General features: G+C 49.6%; 3 protein-coding genes across 3 annotated transcripts in view; 1 reads left to right on the top strand and 2 right to left on the bottom strand.

Moving 5' to 3' along the window:
- The first annotated feature begins 1256 nt into the window (after positions 1-1256).
- LOC135822680 (countin-3-like) lies at positions 1257-12711 on the top strand. Its single transcript, XM_065335497.1, has 5 exons — positions 1257-1473; positions 9722-9890; positions 10803-11029; positions 11502-11656; positions 12258-12711. Exons 1-5 carry the CDS (start codon positions 1378-1380, stop codon positions 12424-12426), a joined length of 816 nt encoding a protein of 271 aa, XP_065191569.1. The 5' UTR covers positions 1257-1377; the 3' UTR covers positions 12427-12711.
- On the bottom strand, positions 3047-8952 carry LOC135822669 (uncharacterized). Its single transcript, XM_065335478.1, has 2 exons — positions 4688-8952; positions 3047-4007 (listed from the first exon to the last, which is right to left on the bottom strand). Exons 1-2 carry the CDS (start codon positions 8650-8652, stop codon positions 3773-3775), a joined length of 4200 nt encoding a protein of 1399 aa, XP_065191550.1. The 5' UTR covers positions 8653-8952; the 3' UTR covers positions 3047-3772.
- Positions 12712-13220: 509 nt separating the features above from the next.
- The window catches only part of LOC135822673 (protein unc-45 homolog B-like), a 26424-nt gene continuing 18494 nt past the window's right edge, over positions 13221-21150 (bottom strand). Inside the window, exons 22-34 of the mRNA XM_065335485.1 lie at positions 21066-21150; positions 20607-20651; positions 20001-20071; positions 19408-19474; positions 18816-18929; positions 18259-18306; positions 17669-17733; positions 17123-17240; positions 16239-16324; positions 15527-15590; positions 14931-14995; positions 14650-14704; positions 13221-13920 (exon numbers count right to left, since the gene is read on the bottom strand). The exon at positions 21066-21150 is cut by the window's right edge and continues 56 nt beyond it. Of these exons, the coding sequence (XP_065191557.1) occupies positions 13768-13920; positions 14650-14704; positions 14931-14995; positions 15527-15590; positions 16239-16324; positions 17123-17240; positions 17669-17733; positions 18259-18306; positions 18816-18929; positions 19408-19474; positions 20001-20071; positions 20607-20651; positions 21066-21150 (1036 nt within the window). The 3' untranslated portion in view covers positions 13221-13767. The remainder of the gene's footprint in view (positions 13921-14649; positions 14705-14930; positions 14996-15526; positions 15591-16238; positions 16325-17122; positions 17241-17668; positions 17734-18258; positions 18307-18815; positions 18930-19407; positions 19475-20000; positions 20072-20606; positions 20652-21065) is intronic.

Raw genomic sequence — 21150 nt, forward strand, 5'->3', positions numbered from 1 at the left:
GGTCTGCAGGGCCGGGGCATGGGGAAGCACTCACGTTCCATCGCTTGACCAGCTTGGCTTGCCAACCACCGTGGCACAGTCTCGGACAGAGGTTCTCGCCGGTGAACACGATAAAACTTCAGTCCTCTGCGCTAACAGGATAGTCCTGAAACGAAGCAAAGTTCCGGTCCATCAAACGTTCATCAAGCGTCGTTTACACCGAGTGCATAGGGAAACCTGAGCCCGGGCGTCTTGCAGAGACTTTGAGCTCCCGGACTTACTGAGGCGCTTTATGCTGGAGGCAAATTCACGGTAGGAATAGGATGTACAGTATCCAGCTAGTGAAATGCGCTAGGAATGCTCGAGTACCGCAAAGGCAGAGAGCTCTCGAGTGTAGACCACAGTACAATGTTACATTGTAACATTGGACACCAGTGGAACCTGGTTGAACTTATAGCGAGTCCCACCAACGTGTGAGCAGAAGTTTCCTCACTGCCTAATTTCAGCGCCATACTACACACTATGAAGTATCAACCCAGCAGCCTCCGAAGCATAGCACTACACCCCTGGCCCAGAACCACAAACACGGTTACACCTCAACACCACCTCCGGCTCAGCTCCTTCTTGCCTTGCATCCCTGTGTTACCTGATGATTGCACCCCGGAGTATGCAACGACCTAGCCTAGTCTTGTTCCGCGGTGTACTGCATACATGATGGAGGCAACATCAAGGTTTATCAAAACTATTGGCCCTGCCCTGCCCTGCCCTGCCCTGCCCTGCCCTGCCCTGCCCTGCCCTGCGGCTGGGCCATAGACATACAATGTAGGTCATACTTGTATTCATGTACGTGTACCAGCTATTTGACCGATACATGTACAATTCATGTATATATGTAACGGTATGTGTGCAGGACAACCAGTTCTGAGCATGTTGCAAGCCAGTTGAGAATTCGCACGAAGGAGAGCACCAGAGCGGTTGCCGTTTGACACTCAGTCAGACTCAGACAGAAACATCGCCTTTATCTATGCGCGGACTAGACTGTACTATGTATTTATTGTAAGTCTTGTAGGACGTCACAACAGGAATCGATGAATCAATGCTGCATGATGAAACTGCATCATGAGATCGCGTACAGACTTGGTGAAGGGGCGGAGCTTACATGGCGATTCGCTCCGTACCGTGTCAGTCCCCCATCTGCTGTCTCCTGACGGTTGTCTACTTCATGTACCAGCCCAGGGCAGGGCGATCATCCGATTCCCTCTTGCCGGGCAACAGAAAACCTAACATTGTTCACTCACCTACTACTATCCACTGTTCCAAGTAGATTAGTATATTTACCATTTCCCTGCAATACTGATTTCCAGTTGTTGTAGTTGTCGTTACCGTTCAGCTGCCAATATGAAGTGGTTGTTGTCGTGCACGCTGGTAGCGATCGTTGCTGCAGCTACCTTTCAATGGGCAGGAGCCAAGGTCCATGGTGATAGGACAGTCAAGGTAAGTTAGTGCAAGTTGAAGCTGTTGGTGATCACTTTCTTACGGCTGTACGGAGGCCTTGAATTTGAACCAATAGTACTGCTAGTACTTGTCTTTGAAGTACAGTAGTACATGTATGGTAGTGGCTGAAAGTTCTGTCTCAATATTTTATTGCGAAGTTTTAGGCTTTTTAATAGTACAAGTCATGTAACAATCATACTTTATTAGGCAGTGTACACTGAGACTACAGTATGCTGTCTTTAGCTAATAGTAATACTAATAGGCCATAGCGCAGAGTGCGAGGTGTCACCACTACATGTACTGAGGACTGAGGTGTGGCTGAACACTCAGGTCACTCAACTCACGCAAGACTAGTCGACTGTGGGCAGTATGAAAAAATTGTTTGGAAATGGAAGTGTCAGTGTTGGTTACATAGTGAGTAATAGTGTACAGGCAAGACAATGCCGCGTGACCAAACAAGGCAGTGAGATACATGTAACTGTTAGTACTCAACAGTATCTGCGATTGTCACTAGTGAATCATCAGTGGTGGGAGTGGTGGATCTAGTACAATGTACTACCCCAGCCATCATGATGTGTGTGTGTGTGTGTGTGTGTGTGTGTGTGTGTGTGTGTGTGTGTGTGTGTGTGTGTGTGGCTGTGAATGTAACAATCTACATGTACCGTGACATTGTTCTGTCCCTCCAGGAAATCGCGATTCCACGGATGCAACAAATTTCGCGATTTTGGCCCAAACCCGCGATTTTCAGCAAAATCCGCGATTTCCCGCGTTTTTTGTTGTTTTCTGCACTATATCTCACATGTTTCATGCACTTTTCACACAGTGCTTTCCATGATCCTGTAGGTTATTTGCACAGTATGACTTGTACCAACAGTGCATAAACACTCTTGCTTGTACTACTCCGGAGTTGATATACGATGCAACAAATTTCGTGATTTGGCCCAAATCCGCAATTTTCTGCAAATAATTCCGCGAATTCCTGGCAAGTTCTGCATCATTCCGCGCTTTTCGTCGCATTTTTTGTTGTTTTCTGCCGCAATTTCTTGCGCAAGTTTTCGAGAGTTTTTTCCGCAAATTCCCGCAGGGACAGATTGTTGATACTACAGTAAAACCTGGTGTAAGCGACCTCTCGTTTTAGCGACCACCCGCTCTTAACGACCATTTTTCCATGCACGGACAGGTCTACACAGACACTGTGGGACCTGGTTCTAAAGACCACCTGGTTTTAACGACCGTTTTTCCTTGCTCCGTGGGGTGGTCGCTTAAACCAGGTTTTACTGTACATCATGTCACATAAGAAGTGTACTTCACGTTACCTGCAGCAACGCCCCACGCCCAACACCCTAATCCTCCAGGCACACAATGATACAAAGCATTGTGATCATGTCATTCGCATAATCCCACTCCATGCAAAGTACACAATGATGTGATCCCAGCTACGGCTTCATCATTGGGAAATTGTGGGAATGGACTACAGAGCTTGATCATGCAAACCTAGTGCTACTGGGAGCTGTGCGAGTGTGGGTTGTGGAACTGTAGTCAAGACAGCGCGAAGACTCGTGACTTGAAGATATACTATACGATATATTCATATCGCGTCGTTGCGAAAAATCCAATCCATGTTCTCATTGTACACAATCTCTTACATAAGGTTGATCGATGATCAGTATAGCTCAACAAGTTCCGAAATCACCTGCATTGAAACCTTGCATATTTGATCATACGCACAGTAAGAATGACTGGTCCCTTCTTCTTAGGCTGACCATAAATATCATAACTTCAAAACTCGCCAATAAAATAATATATGATGCATGCTGCTGGCCACATACACACACACACACACACACACACACACATACACACACACACACATACACACACACACACATACACGCGTACACACACACATACACACACACATGTATGCACAAACACACACACATACACACACACACAAACACACATACACACACATATACACACACACACACATACACGCACATGCACACACACACACACACACACACACACACACACACACACACACACATGTATGCACAAACACACACACACACACACACACACACACACACACACACAGGTATGCACAAACACACACACACACACACACACACACACACACACACACATACACACACACACACACACACACACCGTGCACACACCAATACCCACACCACCTCAAGTCACCAGAGTTTCCCTGCCAGCACCTTGCCTTTCGACTCGAATGATACGACGAGACAACATGTGCAAACGCACGTCCCAAACACATGCCTTATCAGCACCAGTGAAGCAGTTGCTTATTGAGCTGCTCGACAACTGCTCCGAACCGAGGTCTCTGATTGGGGTCTCCATGCCAACACTGACGCATGAGTGCAGCATACTCGGGCGGCATGTCGGTAGGTACCGACGGTCTCTGGCCGTTCAGCACAGCGTCCTGTACCATGTGCATGAACCGGTACTCGGCGAACGGACTATTGCGTTCGTACGCCTCCCACAACACCAAGCCAAAACTGTGCAGAGAGGTAGGAACGAGCAAACCGGAGACACAATAAATGAAGATCGATTACAAGTAGTACATAGGTTGGCAGGGCATGAGCTCAATGGGTGGTGGGTCACGTGGCAATGTCCCAATGTAGTCAATCATGTGCTAGCAATCGCATGCTTGGAAGCAAGACACCGTGCTTGGCTTACAGTTTTTTAACCATGCATTCCGTCATAGCCATCCATGATGTTGTCAGATCACCACATGCACATTGAAGTTGTGTTGCAAACAGCTATGCATCACAACTTCTACTCTACTAGTATGTGTGAGAAACCAAAACGTCAGGGTGCCAGTTTCGGACAAACGGACCGTGTAAGTACATACTAATATTGAGCATAGCAGCCTCAGCGGAGGACGTTCAGGTTGGTTGTAACTGCGGCATGAAACTCAGAGCTACAACCAACCTGAACGTCCTCCGCTGAGGCTGCTGTATTCTAAGCTCCGTCCATGACATGGACTGAGCACTCTCTGCAGCTCGGGGATCAATCGGGATTTGCTACGAATACTGGCCAGTATAGATGTTAGAGGACATTGCCTGAGCACTCTCTGCAGTTCGGGGATCAATCGGGATTTGCTACGAATACTGGCCTATATATAGAAGTGCATGTTATGAAGTGCATGTATGTACATACTAATACATTCACTGACCTATAGATGTCAGAGCTGGTCCCGTACGGCAATTGTCGCATCATCTCCGGTGACTGGTATTGCAACGTGCCGATGCTGAACGTCACGTCGCTGTTCGGATTCATCAGCAGAGGCGCCTGACAATTGGTCCCCGCTGCTGCCGTCGTCCAGCTCAGCGGCTGCTCCGTGAGTTCTCGGCGCTGGAGAGACAAGAAGCGTCTGTTGCGATGATCCAGACACGATATGAGCCGCGCCGTGCCAAAGTCGGCCACCTTGACGACGAACCGCTCCGTGACCAGCAGATTGGAGGCCTTCAGATCGCGGTGTACAATGGCCGGATCGCAGTCGTGTAGGTATGCCATGCCACGCGCCGCGTCCAGCATGAAGCGAAGCCGATCGTCGTGCCTGACGACCGCCGACTTGTCGGCGAGCAGCGACTTGAGAGATCCGCGCTTGGCGTACTGCATGACAATGAATGGCTCTCCCGACGGATCTGTTCCCGCGCCCAGGAAGAGTACCAGGTTGGGATGACGATGCATGCGCATGAGTTCCGCCTCGCGCTGGAACTCGCGCAGAGACGACTCGTCGTTCAGGCAGTGCTCCTGCAGCTTCTTCACCACCACGTCGATGTCATTGAGCTCAGCCAGCCAGACCTGGCCGAAGCCTCCACGAGCTATCAAGTGACGCATGCGCAGCTCACTCCAGCTAACTCGCCAAGCGTTCACCAGCTTGGACACGCGTTTCTGGGAGGCACGCAGCTCGCGGCTCAGCCGATGGGCGGCTTGCTTGCGTTTCGTGTAGCGGACTCCGAACCCCAGAAGAACTAGACCGGCTACCACCAACCCAATCACCATGGTTATGACGATGTACGGCGCTTCGCAATTGTCACTGGCTGCGTATCCGAACGAGCAAGTGCAAACTGGCTGATTGTTAACGACACTACACCGGCCGTGGTTGTTGCAGAATGCCGGCGTGCACGGTGTGCACTGGACGGCGGACGTACTCGATGGCTCGGCTGTGACCAGCCCCGCCTGACACTGAACGCAGGCGCGTCCATCGCTGTTGTACGTGCCCGCGGGACATGCGTCGCACATGCCCGTGATCTGATTGTACTGCTGGCCGGCAAGACACACATCGCCGGCGAGAAACTGGATAGGTGGACGACCATCGAGCGCCCCTATGTTTGAGCTAGCTGCCAGCACAACGTGTCCACCACTGGCTGGTACAACGTTAAGACCACCAATGAACTCGTGCCGAAAGAATGCTGACACCGTGTCGATGATCATCTTGCCGTCCGCTGCGGTGCTGTACCGTAGTAGGTGCGCCGTCCGACTCTCTTCGTACCCGCGTGCCCAGCCGCCGTAGAGAAGCAGGGAGTTGGCGGTGTACGGAATCAGCGCGTGGCCCATGCGTCCCTCTGATACTCCCGTCGGCACAGGAACGGCATGCAGCCGATACGTCAGAGAGGATGCATGAATGGACAGTTGTAGGAGACTGGCGAGAGGCTCTAAAGATGTACGAGCACCACTAAAACCACCGTAGAGGAGGGCATTGCCATCTAACACGGTAACACTTGCTGCGGCAATGCGTGGCATTGATATGCCAGTAGATGCAGCGGTCATCTTATACCAAACTCCACTGCAAGCAGGGCTGCTTGAGCTGCCTCGGAGGCCAAACATCCAGACATCGTCCGCTGTCCTTCCCTGCTCGGAAACAATGCCACCTGCGACGACAAACGCCGATGCATTCACGGCAAATCCCATGTGTGCAAAGCGCGGCGTGGGACCTGATGATGCTGCCTTGCCGTCCTCCGTAACCACGGCAACATTGTGCCAGGAGTGCGTGGAAACATGATAGCAGTACAGTGACGAGGATAACTTTGTTTTAGTTTGCGCAGAGAGAGCCGTGACTCCGCCGTGAGCAACTGCTGAGCATTCGCACGCGCCATTGCCTGTAACCTCGTCATTGCCTGTAGCCTCGCCATTCCCTGGAGCCGCACCATTAATGCCCTGCAGGGAAACAAAAAGCATGCCTTGCAGTAGCACCGTACTGTTAGCTGGCCCAAACTCGGAGGAGAGTATGCGACGGGTGTACTGTATCTGGCTCCTGCCAGCGCCGGAGTTGAGTATTCCGTCGGCTATGTCCAACTGCAGTTCAGTGGCAAGTGTTGGCAGGCCCTGGATCTGATACCAGCCTTTGCCACCAAACAACACTGCATTGCCGTTCGAATCGAGAAGCGGGCCGAGAAACGGAGGCTGTGCCGCGACAAGGCGAGGCAAATCCAGAGTCGGTGCAGAGAATTCCGTGTAGGTAAACTGAGCCTGGGCGGCGAGAAAACTGGCCGTACCCAACTGAGCCTGGCTGGTCACACTGGCTAGGGGTTGGGTCTTCTCAACAACATGGAGGCCAGCGTATGGCTCTTCATCACTAACTATGTACACGTCCTCTTCTGCCGCCACCGCCTTAGAAGTATTGAACTTTGCAGTGTTGCCCTTGCTCATTGGCAGCTCAACCCAGTAGGGCGACGACTCCTTGCTAAACTTGCACGTGAGGATTCGAGTTCCGGCGAGCGGCTCCCGTATCTTGAACTCGTTACGGACAAGCACCATGAGCAAACTGTTCGCGTCCAGGAATGCGGATGAGACCTGCGCCCGATCCATGCACACCATTTCCAGTGATGCACCCGCGCTACGGACATGACTCCAGCTCCGTGAACGTGCAGTCAGGTTCACAGCCCAGAGTTGACAGTTGCTGGCGTTAGGAGACTGACCGCTGCCATTCGTGTAACGTGAAAATAAGAAAACTTGATTATCGTGAACGAACAAGTCGACGCCGTTAAGCACATTGGCTAATGCTCCGATGTCGTCGTGCGTCACAATGTGACTCCAGTGTGCCACCACCGCCGCACTAGAGTTGTTGGTGAAGTCTAGACGCCACAGCTCTGTGACAGTTTTGGTCGACCCACCGGTCCCGGTCAGGGTACGGGCGGACAAGCCGACTACAGTGTAGCCTACTTGGTCATAGTCCACACCCGGGTATGTTCTGGTTGCCGTGCTGCTGGCCAATAACAGCGAAGGACCCTGCCGCGTGGCTCTGCCGGTGACGCGAACGTACCGCAGCACGTTGTTTCGCCACACGTACACTGCATCCTCGTTGCCCGTGTCCCTCTCTGCCAAGCCGAGGAAAACCACGTCTGAGCCGGGTTGCTCGCCAGCCGCCGGTGTCGGGTTCCTGGTCTCCATGGTCACGCTAGGAGTAGCAACAGCCATTGGTGGTCTCAAGGATGCAGGCAGCGTACACGGTACATCCACCTGATCGCAGTGTACTGTGGGCAATGTCAGCCACGTCGACACACCCCACTCAGGTGTCGAAGTACGCAGCGGAAATACGGACACGCTGAGAGCTGTGAAGATCGGCACCGCTCCTACTGCCGACACTTGCGCTCTAACCGACGGCACAACTACCGCACTGACGTCCGCTAGGTTTTCACCAGGCAGGGTCAGTCTGACGGTGTGGGATGGCATAAGATCCAACACTGCTCGTTGCGTAACGACTCTCTCGGGACTTTCGTACTTCAAGTAGGCGTGTGTTATCTCCATCGAACTCATCATCGCTCCCCGCACACTCAGCGTGACCGGCTGGGCAGCTTCCTGCGATATCATTCGACTGCCGTCTATCACACAGTCACTCCACTTTTTCACAGCATGTCCTGTAGCGCTGCCGCCGGTAGCGGGGACCGGTGCACCGGCCGATGCCTCGGTCGACATGGTCACATGCACAGAATCTGCAGCGGAGCGTGACGTGATTTCATTTGCAACATTCGTTTGTGACCAGTCTGAATTTTCTGGCTGCGTCGTAGGTCTACCTTCTTCCTCCACCGATGCCAAGTCTATGGCAGAGGCATGATGACAGGACGGCAGGAGCAGCAGCAGCAGCAACAGCAGTATTGTACTAGCGAGCAGCCAGTCATGAGCTGAATACCCCATTCTGCCGACCCAAAAAGCGGAAATGAGCAGTGGCCGACAAGGCCCGTCCTTTCCGAGCGGCAGAGGGGTGGGCGAAGGTCGACGATGGTAGAAGATTCAAGAACCCAAAGGACATCAACCGCTGCACGACTACTGTGCTACATTATAACCGGTACATACTATTACTATGAGTATGATAGATGTAGTTGCTGCGAAATCGGTGCATGACTACAGTACATTCAGTGGTGGGCAAGAACACCTGGGCCATGGGCTTGGCTTTTGTTGGTTTATTTATTAGCCGTGCAGTGTCGAAAGTAACAGTTCGGAAGCGGACAACATCCGGATCCGTAGTACTGTACATAATTATAAATGTACACGCAGGAACGACACGGCCCACGGGTACACACAAAAAAAATACATGTATCACCGTGTGATCACATGACATGGTACCTGCCCGTCAAAGACATACGATAAGTTAGTTTAATACTTGCTAAACTACAGTCTTGTGTCCGTGTTGTGTAGTGTAGAGTTTCACTGTACCAAGGACTAGTCGACTTGGCTAGTTAGTTAGGCACTGACTCAGTGAAAAAAGTGTTTCTGGAAGTGAACTGAAGACAGTCCTCTTTGCACCTTGATTGATCACTCTGCCCAGCAGATTAGCATTATGTACATGCACATGGCTGTCCTGTTGTGGACATAGAAATCCGGGTGGGGGATGACCAGGGCGGGCAGGGGGATGACCAGGGCGGGCAGCGGTGGGCGCCCTTACTTTCTTTTTCTTAGCACATTGTCATACTACAATGTAGTGTACATGCACTGTAGTCTGTAGCACTGTGAAAATGAACCAGCAGTGCTCACTGCCAGCGCCCGTGGCCACTTGACTTCTTGACGGATTTCTGAATGGTAGTCACGGCCTAGTGACAGTGGTGTGTGTGTGTGTGTGTGCGTGTGTGTGCGTGCGTGCGTGTGGGTGGGTGGGTGTGTATGTGTGTGTGTGCGTACATGCATGCGCGTGTGCGTGCATGTGAGTGCATGTACGCGTGTACATTCCCATGTGTATTTGCACCGTATGATGGTAATGACATTATAGATATTGGACATGCAGCCAGGAGAGCAAGGAAGCGTCATCAAGACACATCGTCCAGCGCACTCTGCCGGCATGGCTGGTGCAGCCGCAGTCGGTTTGGACCTTTGTGGTGTCTGTATCCAGGTGTCAGTTATTATGGTCAATGAGCTGCTGAACATCATTGCCAATGAAGGTCGGTCCTGTCGGGCTGTTGTTGTTGATTTTTATTTACTTCACAAGGCCAAACGGGCAATGGTGCCCAATTCTATGAGGCTCACACAGTCTATCTTTGTTAGCACGTTACACAGCTGAGTGGGGCTTCACAGCCACCCATGCATGCCAGGTATACTTCCGAGTGGCTTGTGCATGTGTATTAGTAAAGGGTCCAGGCTGTCCAATAGAGTGCGCGATACCCAAGGGCTGAGCTACTTACAACACGAACTCGTCCACATGTATCAAAGGAGGCGAAATCGCCTGTTTGTGGTGCGATGTTAAATAAACTTCTGCAACTGGATGACGAATTGAAGATTGTGTTGAAACTCCGAGTTTCACGCACGAGGCCTGGGTATCATCACACAACACAATCCTTTATCCTCTTCTTCTTGTTGTTGTATTATGCGTTGGTACATGGATTTCATGGAGGCTTTCACATTGCATCTCTTGCCGACAACAAGAGTACATAACCCCCCAGAGTGTGCAACTCGACTATGGGTGCTGTCCCGACAGAATTTCAAGTTGACGTCATTTTTATGATGCAATGCGCACTGAACACGGATTATCAGACGAATCCGGAACGTGTGCTGGACCGAAGCCGATCTGATCCTGTACAAATTATTGCAGAGAAAAACGTGTGATGCGTTGACACCCGTACACATGTTGTAAATCACTGGTGCAAGGAGCATTGCGTCATAAATAATGACGTCAACTTGAAAATCTGTCGGGACAGCAGGGTATGTGGGAGTTGCACACTCTTGGGGGGTTATGTACTCTTGCCGACAAGGTAATTGGTGTCACGGTACTCATGCCATGTTGGATGTCACATGACGTGTCACATGACGTGTCACATGACTACCGTGCATGCGTTGTCGGTTTTTCCGGACTGCAGGTATTCTGAGTGGATGCACCACACTGTGTGGCAAGCTGCCGCAGAAGCTGGAGCAGGAAGTGTGCGACGCGGGCTGCATCGGCGTCGGTCTGGACGAGTTCATACACATCCTGGAGCGTGTGGACATCGACCCCATCTTCTACTGCGAGTTGGTGCGCCTGTGTCCGATTGTCGACTGCCAGGGAAGGTGCTTGAGCATACGCTCGATGAACGTCACTCCAGCTGAGGTAAGCTGTTGCTGGCAGGGCATCGGTATTATCGCGAGTATCGGGTGTATCGAGTTATAAGCAGTCTGGCAGTACTAGAGTCGGCGACGTACAGTGTACGATATTCAGCAGTTTCCACTTTTTTCCACTACAATAACATGATTCAGATTGTGCTTTTGCACATGGTGGTGTTGATGGTGAGCTATGGATGTAGCATGAAAAGACCAGCCAAACTCTCATAGTGCACTGATCAGGACATGCGGAAGCAGGTATTGGTTGGTCTAGCCATACCATACTTATAGTCTTTCAGACCCTGTCACTGTATGACATGTATTATAGTCTTTCAGACCCTGTCACTGTATGACATGACAGACGGGTACACATTACCTTCTCGGCTGTAAACACACCTTGGTGGCCTAACAGTTTTGCTCTCGACCTGATGTAATTCAACACTAGTGTCCGCTCTGTTTCCTTTGTGTTGTGTTTGTTGCAGGTGTCACTGGGCAAGCCCATCAAAGCTACTGTAGAGCTTCAGGTGTACAACAAGACAGGCACTGGTATGACCAGGGTGGACATCTACAACCGTGCCCAGCCCAAGATGCTGCCACTGCAACACGACTACCTGACTGTGGGGCAGGATCCGGGACTGTAAGTGCAGTACTAACTTACAATACATGCATGGTATGGCAGCTTCGGTCTGAGCTGGGGCAATACAATGTTCTCAAGTCAGTTCATATGGTGGTGGACACTGCAGGAGGGTTAGAACCGTCGGTGCGGCAGGTCCGGCCAAAGCCGCACCAATAATTTTATCTTGTGACTTTTGAAGCAATGAAATATGGGCTCTTTGGGCCCAATTTCCCAAAAACATTCCGGGGGGGGGGGGGACCCCGGACCCCCACCTACTCATGCAGCTGCACCAATGTTGAATACCTTCCGACGCCCTTGCACTGCAGTGGCCCCTTCGTTTTCCTGGCAACGTGGGCAATGGATGTGCCAACTGTGATCCTGCCCAGCCCACGATAACCCAGGGACATGGCCTGGAGCCCTGTGATGATTTGAAGTGGTACCCAGCCGCCTACATAAGCTCTGCGAGTCAAGTTTCAGCCTTTAAAAGAAGTGGGAAAACAGTGTTTGTCACGAAGTTGGTGGAACTACATGGCTCCCGGCCGTGCCATGAATCAGTCAACCTACTTCTTCATCTCCCAGGTCCATACACTGTTCTTTGTTCTGTGTTGTGCTCAATCTTCAGCTACAGCGTGGCAATCGACATTGACACCGAAGAGGAGACAGACTTCTGGCACTACACACCCGGGCCCTACACCGTGCAGGTGTGGTTCTGCGAAGGCGAGTGTGGCAGTCAACACCCGCACTCCAAGATCTACGACGTTCACAACGGCACGTTTGTCATCACAAACTGATGCTAGCAGTGTGCTGCACAGTCATCATGCCTCAAACTGGCAACCATAAGAGTATTACTTCGTTCCAACGTTCCTGCATGAATGATGACTTGCCATGCACAAGGAACACTTATACCACAATACTCACTTTGTTGATCTGGACACTGGTGAACAGTGAGTAGTAAAATGCTGGTATTTTACTACTCACTGGTGATACTGTAGCTGTTACCATGGTTATTAGCTGCTCCTCAGGGGGCAACAATTGAACATACATTGTATTAAACATTTTGGGCAATACTAAATTAATTGTTAGTGTGTTGTTAAATTAACGTCAGTACTGGCGATGCATTACTCGTAGCTTATACGCACACGTACTGTACACACAACTCCCTCACGATGTAGCCAAGCCGTCGTCTTACAGTAACCAAGAGTACATGAAACCCAGAGTGTGCAGCTTGGGGCCTTTTCTGCTATGGGTGTCTGTCACGGCGAAATTCCGTGATTACATCATATTTGGCCCAGATCTGAGGCGGGAAATGGCGTAGTGCGTACAACTGAGCTGCAGTTGTGCAGAAAGAGACCTGCTTGAATCCTGCTTGTACGCACTACATCACTAAAATGATGTAATCACGGAATTTCGCCGTGACAGCCACCCATCCGAGCTGCACACTCTGGTTTTCATGTACTCTTGCAGTAACCTTGTGCCTGTGGTGGTGATTTCCAGGGAGTCGCAAAATACCGGTATTTTACGACTCCCTGGTGATTTCCAATATAAACCAGCCGTTCCGCATGGGGAATTTCAATACAGCTCTCACTTGTACGGAGCATTCAATAATTATGTTTTACATTTTGTGTTTTCATGTGATTTTCATGTGCCAAGCAGAGCAAAGAGCAAGAAAAAAGCGAGTGAAGAGAAAGAGTAGACAGGAAAGAGAATAAGTTCTTTTTGAGGATATCAAAAGACAAATGAGAGATGCACTGTTCGTAGAACTGGTTGCACAGACGCACACACGCACACACGCACGCACACACACACACATGCACGCACATGCACACACACACACACACACCGAGTATGTGAAGAAGGATGCTGCCAACACAGACATCAGGCCTCTTATTAGTCATAAAAGAAAATCTCGAAGGATATATAGATACTTCAAAGCACCTTTGATCACAAATTATGCAAATATTCTGAAGTTCCTAGTGCATGAAAAGGCATGGCAAAGATCAAAAATTGAGAAGCAGAAAAACTAGGTTCACTCTACAAGGGCGTTTGTGTGCCTACAAGAATTGGGTTGTGCTATATAAAAGAAATTCTAAATGACGGACTGACACGTCAAAAACAGAGAGTACACCGCACACTCAGGTGGCGTGTGGGATCTTGCTAGACTCGATGAGGCCGTACTCCTGCAGCGTCTGCAGGCACTGCGTGGCAGCCTTCTGTACATCCGGCGACGAAGGCACTAGCTTCTGCACGAACGCCAGCAGGATCTCCAGTCCGTTGTTCTCAATCATCTGCGGACACGAGCAGGCACACACAGCACATCATCAAGTTGGGAAGACAAGGCCGGCCATGCTTCGTGGCCCGGTGGAAACTAAAAACATACTAGCTCCAAATCCCGGGGATGTCAAGAACGTGATGAAGAGCGTTGAATGGTTTTGATGATCTCCAAGAAAGAAAGCTCTTTAACTGTAGTTGGATCTACTGTAAAACATGTAACTTTAGGTGCATTAAATTTTCGGTGCCAGGGACCTGCCAGGTTTCAGGTGTAATGTAGAATTAGGTAACCAGCGTTCCCTTCACATACAGTACATACACATACTGTAGTGCCTTTAGATGTAATTTAAATTTTAGGTGCCTGGTTTCTCTACCGAAATCACCGAAATTAAAGTTACATCGAAAATCACATGTTTCACAGTAACTCTTATTGGCCACAGGCCGTCGTGAGAGTACAGACTTGAAACAGGACCAGCACACCTGGTCAAAACCCCTCCCAGGCAGCTACCGTATTTTCCGGAGTATAGTGCGCACTTTAGATGTGTTATTTTAGGCCCTAAATCGCAGGTGCGCACTATGCTCCGAATGTGAAATGCATGTAAAAAGTAAGTTTCCAAGGGTGTACTGCAAGTTCAGCACAACAGGTAACACAGCAAATGGACAGACATCCAAACACTTCTACAGCACGCGGCAGGAGAAAAAGATCAGACAATGCAACAACGGGCTCAGCATTCCACAAAACTCACCTTCTCGGCTGATTCTTTCTGATACGCGACCAGACACAGCATCAGATGCATGCCCCTGCAGAAGGATAAAACAATGACGAGAACAACGTCCGCAGCAGCAGCCGCAACACATACAAACAAGCACAATTACATGCCACAGACTCATCCCAATTCATAATCAAGACCCTGGGCCCACATACACCAGCTACCCCTCAGTGATTAGAATCTGGAACCACCACAACGTACTACACACATCAACATGTGCACTGCACTATAGCAGTGTGTGTATACAACGGCCATACCGGTGTGCCAGCTCCGGGTTCTGACTGATCATCAAGTGATGCACAATCTCCACGGCTGACTTCACCTGCAGCAGAGATACAAACAAAGTCATGGTTTCAGTCACACTGCTGTAGTACAGGGTTTCCGCATCTTTCTGCATCTGACATCGCCCCCAGTCGGTCAAAGGTTTGAGTCACACTGCTGTACAGGGTTTCCGCATCTGACATCACCCCCGGTGGATCAAGCGTGGCGGATACAAACGAGAGCCGCACGGCATGTCAATAAGACCCTGTGCCAGGTGATCACACATACTCGTGCACATGCACAGTGATCAGGATAGAGAGGCCACAGTAGGACCTGCCCCATCATGGGTGCTCAGGGCCAAAGGATGCCAGCCCGTACAACAAAATAGTTCACATCCTGGAGATACAATTTACAGTGGGATGCTTTCCATTCTACACTATAAAACAACCCATCGTCCAGCTGCCAACCTATTTTATGAACGCGGGATGCATGCTGGTGACGTGGTCTGTATTCGTGATATTTGAATGGCAATTTCTTCTACTTTGTGGTGAGAAGTATTTCCCCTACGCATACATCATCCAGCACAACTCACCGCCATTATCTTCTCACACACTCTCTTGTCGGCAGCGAGGATTGCAAGTGCGCCAGCAGCAGCCCTGCATCAACACACAAACACACACACACACACACACACACACACACACACACACACACACACACACACACACACACACATATACATACATTCAGCCTTACAGGCACACACATGACTCTAAAAAACCCTAACAACAGCCGGAGCAGTGCTAACTCAGTAGAGTACTTGGAAGTACTCTGAACTAGAACATCCCCTGCAGCAACTCCCTTACCACACCATCATGGCCATACACAACATCCCCTGCAGCAACTCCCTTACCACACCATCATGGCCATACACAACATCCCCTGCAGCAACTCCCTTACCACACCATCATGGCCATACACAACATCCCCTGCAGCAACTCCCTTACCACACCATCATGGCCATACACAACATCCCCTGCAGCAACTCCCTTACCACACCATCATGGCCATACACAATTGGCAAATGCGACACGTGATAACATGTAACTAGAAACACAAGTGAGCAGAATTCCTTTCTTCCCGCGCCCCGGTCTGCTACAGCAAGAACAGAGCGTGACAAGTAGACACCTCTTGGAAGAATTGCACAGCACAGCATGGCACAAGACAACATACAACAAACAGATTGATGGACAGAACACAGGCAAAAGGCAATAGTGAACCGAAACAATGCTATGTCTTCTCACTTTGCAAGTGCCACGTCTTCCTCTCCACTGAACAGAGTCAGAAGCTTGACCTTATCGCCTGTGTCTGCCGCGTACAACTCAAACACCTGCAAGTCGTGTCAACACACGCGCACGCACGCACACACACACACACGCGCACCATTGGACCATTGGACCATTGGACGCCCATCGCCGGAGGCGATGATAGCGATGCTACAGCAGAAGCCATAGCAACTTGTGCTGGGATTGCACCATTCAACAGCTTGCAAGGCTGAAGAATTGGCCGCCACTATTCAGCCTGGTCTACACCACACAGCTATGAAATGGCTTTTTCTGGCCAGTGAATCCCTACTTTTTGGTCTTTTTTATTTATTTTTCCCGCACATACATCACACCACATACTCCGGCATGCACTGGCTGTTGGTAACCACCCAGGAGAATGAAAGAAAAGTCAGGAGGAGTCTGAGAAAGAGAAGAAAGGTGTGTGTGACCATAATCGTCGGGAATCGAACCCGCAACCTATCGATTAGAAATCGCTGCACATACCACTGCACCATATGGGACACACACGCGCACACACACACACACACACACACACACACACACACACACACACACACACACACACACACACACACACACACACACACACACCAACACCCACAGAAGATTGTGATACTGTTCACCCAGATGTCTAGCACCATGAATTGATAAAACGAAAATAGCATGAGCACGTTTGCAGCAGAAGAAACCATTCACATCTGTAACAACTCTAAGTACACGTTACAGGCTGGACTTCAATTGCCACCAACGTACGAGTATTTCACTTGAACCACAATGGCCATAGTTTGCCATTGGAAAGTCAAAAATCGGCTGTCACAGGAAGAAGCATTGTGATAGGTTACCTCTTCGTTGAAGACCATGTTACAAACACATTCGGTGGCGGCACGCCGCAGCATCTCATGCTCTTCAAACATCAGATGCTCGATCCAAGTGAAGCCTTTCTCCCGCATGATTCTCTTTCTGCCCATGCACACAAATAGAGGCGAGCGCACATAACTCCTATGGTCAGAAACTGGCAATGGAAAGGATCAATGATCATATCCACAGTGATGATAGAAGAGAAGAGAAAAGAGATGGGGAGACAGATAGATAGATACTAGATAGACAGGTTTAGAGGGGGAGAGAGAGAGAGTGTGTGTGTGTGTGTGTGTGTGTGAGAGAGAGAGAGAGAGAGAGAGAGAGTGTGTGTGTGTGTGTGTGTGTGTGTGTGTGTGTGTGTGTGTGTGTGTGAGAGAGAGAGAGAGAGAGAGAGAGAGAGAGAGAGAGAGAGAGAGAGAGAGAGAGAGAGAGAGAGAGAGAGAGAGAGAGAGAGAGAGAGAGAGAGAGAGACAAAGAGACAGACAGAGAGACAGAGAGAGAACACTGAACATGATCTAGTAGCAGTGTACCTGTGATCATCACTTGTACTAGCTAGGTTAGTCAGAGCCATCAATGCCTCGAACTGCTGCAGGCCCTGCACACAATAACAACACATGACAGACAAGACGAAGACATGAGTCTGTTGTGATTCTGTACTGCTACACCTGCTATCAGAGACCACGTATCCATGTCGACTATCCTCTTAGGTACCAGGCCAGGCTGTCCAGCTCCACCGCCATGCCAACGCCACACGCCCATGCACCATGTGTACAACAGCGATGGCCTCTCATATAATAATACGTAGAAAACTACTAGAAATGTTTGGTCCAGTGTGGGATAGTCCCACTCAGAGCAGTATGGTCAGATACACAGGTTTTACATGACTAAGCAAGTTTTACTGCACGAAGTACAGGCTTTACAGGGCTAAACACAGGTTTGATTGAGCTAAACACTAGTTTGACTGGGCTAAAAACAGGCTGCACGGGATTAAAGTAAGCACAGGTTGGACTGGGTTAAACACCGGTTTGACTGGGCTAACCACAGTAAGCTGGCACACATACAAGAACACGGGGAAAGACAGATCTATGCATTGCATCCACCGCACCACACCACACCGTACCTGGTCCGCCCGCAGTAATCGTATGAGTGGTCGAACAACCTCCAGAGACTGCACAGGAGTAAGATATAGAAGAAAACAAACACAGTTAGTGTAAAAGCCATATAATTATAACGAAGTGCTGACTCTAACGAGTTAACGAGGAGAAATCTGTCGTTAAAATAGAAATCGTTATACAGAAATCGATACATATACTGTCCTATTGAGCTTTGGGAATGAGTGAGAATCGTTACCTTTGGTACACGTAAACTAGTCAATTTTGGGAAATCGTTATATATGCGCCTCGTTAGAATAATGGCTTTTACAGTAATAAGTTTCAGGAAAGGAAGAATGTGTCATGTGACAAATGCATGTGAAATGCCACTGTGCCTTTGTCAAGATCAGCACGTGAATCACACACGAAGAATATACAACCAAAGAAAATCCGAGTGGGAACACTCCATGAATGCTGAGCGCTATTCACGTAGCTACTCATCCGCAACTCTGGCCAGATCTTCAAGAAGAAGGTTCCGGCGCTCGACCAATGCATCGTCTGTCAGCTTCAATATCCGATCACTTACTCTCTGGCCAGGGAATGCCAGCCGTGGATCGGTGGTGATGCCGATCTTGGCCAGTGCTTGTGCTGCAATGTTCATGCCCTTTGCAGTACCTTCCAGTGCCATTGGAATTAACACCTACGGGTACAGGTAGAGGTACAGCAAAAAAGAGGGTCAGAACCGGGTCCAACACCCATACGGTTCAGATGGTCGTGAAGACCGGGGCTCTGCCAACCACTGAGGTTGTAGTAAGGTCACTGTTTCCGAACACGGTGGTCTCTACCTTGTTACATGCTGTCAACCAACAGCATGTACAGCATCAGCAGCAGCCATTAATCCCCCTCCCCACACACACACACAAAAGCAGGAAGCGCAGAAATCAGCCCCAAGCCTACTCAAGCTAGTGTCCTTCACACACACACTGCTACAGTGGCCAAGGAAAGTGTTCTTTTATCATGACATGGGACCTATAACACAGCAACCCCAGGCTTTATAACAGTACAGGTATGCCTACTGTACAAAGCACAGCCAATAGAGATGGAACGCTGGGCGAACGCTCACAACAGCCAGAGCGTGCATACGCTGTACATGTACAAGAGGAGCGCATGAGACTAACCTTGGCTCCACCCTGCTGCACGACAGTGCCACGATGCTTCTGCTCAGCAGCTAGTGCATTCAACACACTGTCGTGCACACACACACACACACACACACACACACACACACACACGCACGCACACACACACACACACACACACACACACACACACACACACACACACACACACGAGCACCACAAAGAAGCAGACATTGGCTTAGTGACAGGCAAAAGCAGTGGCTGTTAGGCCCAAGCTGTCAGAAATCACACATGCACACCAGCACTGGTATAATGGGCAACAAGCAACATCTCCAAGATGACAGCATTGCTGAACAAAAAAAGTAGCAGGTTTTACACCCCAAACTACGTTGTACATGTATACATACAAGTACACGTACATACACTTGAGAAGAATCAAAACCTCTCCGAGCGTACAAGTACATGTGCATGTAAGTTGGGTCACTGTCAATCATGGGATTGTCCAAGCGGGAGACGTCATAATCTCAATGGCGGGGGTAAGAAGACTTGACACACAGTCATTGGGACAAGAGGTGGAATCCATCTGCCGTGTCAATCGCACAACACAGGACACATCGCATTGGTCCACTTACCGACAAAGTTGTTCACGACTACTGTGACTGGTCTGAGTCGCTAGCTGCACTATCGCCGGTACAACGCCAGTCTGTTACCGTACACACACGCACACACACACACACACACACACACACACACGCACGCACACGCACACCTCAGACCTCAGACCTGCCCATCGCGGAAGCGATGATAGCGAACAGCTATGTTAGAACTAGCAACTTGTGCTGGGATTACACCATTCAACAGCTTGCAAGGCTGATGAATTGACCGCCACTATTTTTAGCCTGGTATCCACCACACAGCTGATTGAAATGACTTTTCTGGCCAGTGAATCCCTATTTTTCATTTTTCCATTTTTCTTTCTTTTTTTCTTTTTTCACGCGCACACACACACGCACACACACACAAAGCAGGAGCAACAGCAAATACAGAGCATAGTTCACAAGCAAATGAGCACAATGCTTATTAATGGGAAGTGCACTCATTCCAATGAACCATACACATGTACATGTATGCACATGGTTCATGGGGTCCACATAAGACTGACAGAGACAAGTCCAACACAACCACAGCATACATGCACACAGGCATTCCAGTGCAGTATTAAAACATAACAAACCCACCTCTATCAGAGTATCGATACGACCGGTGACGAAATCCTCGTCATCCTTTGCATGGTGAAACAGGTACAGCAAAACGAACAACATAGAATCAGAAAAATGCTCGAGCAAGGAAACGCAAAAGCCCTTCCAGTCAACGACGCCAGAGGATGTAGCAGAGCGCCGTGTGAAAGTATTCGTATTCGTTCGGTTGAGCTTATCGAACGAACATTTGAACATTCGGAATATTCGTTTCACCCCTACTCTAGAGAGGTCATAAGGTGCCTGGTGGACGGACGCGCCTGGATTAGGGATGTGTCGATAAGGAGAGTTGTACTGTATAACTTGCACTACACAGAAGCTACATGTGCAGCTCAAGACGCGGACTCACTCAGCCTGAATAAATTGCACAGAATTGTGATACATGTTCTTCGAATAAATGTGATAATTACGGAAATGTTCAAGATACTCTCACTCTCTCACCAGCACATGCTCCTGAGGAACGTTCTCGCCGGCAAACTCTCCCAGCTTCTCCAACTCCTCGTTCTTGTCTGGCTTGTCGTAGCTG

This window comes from Sycon ciliatum, chromosome 8, assembly GCF_964019385.1.
Source record: "Sycon ciliatum chromosome 8, ocSycCili1.1, whole genome shotgun sequence".
Lineage (NCBI taxonomy): Eukaryota > Metazoa > Porifera > Calcarea > Leucosolenida > Sycettidae > Sycon > Sycon ciliatum.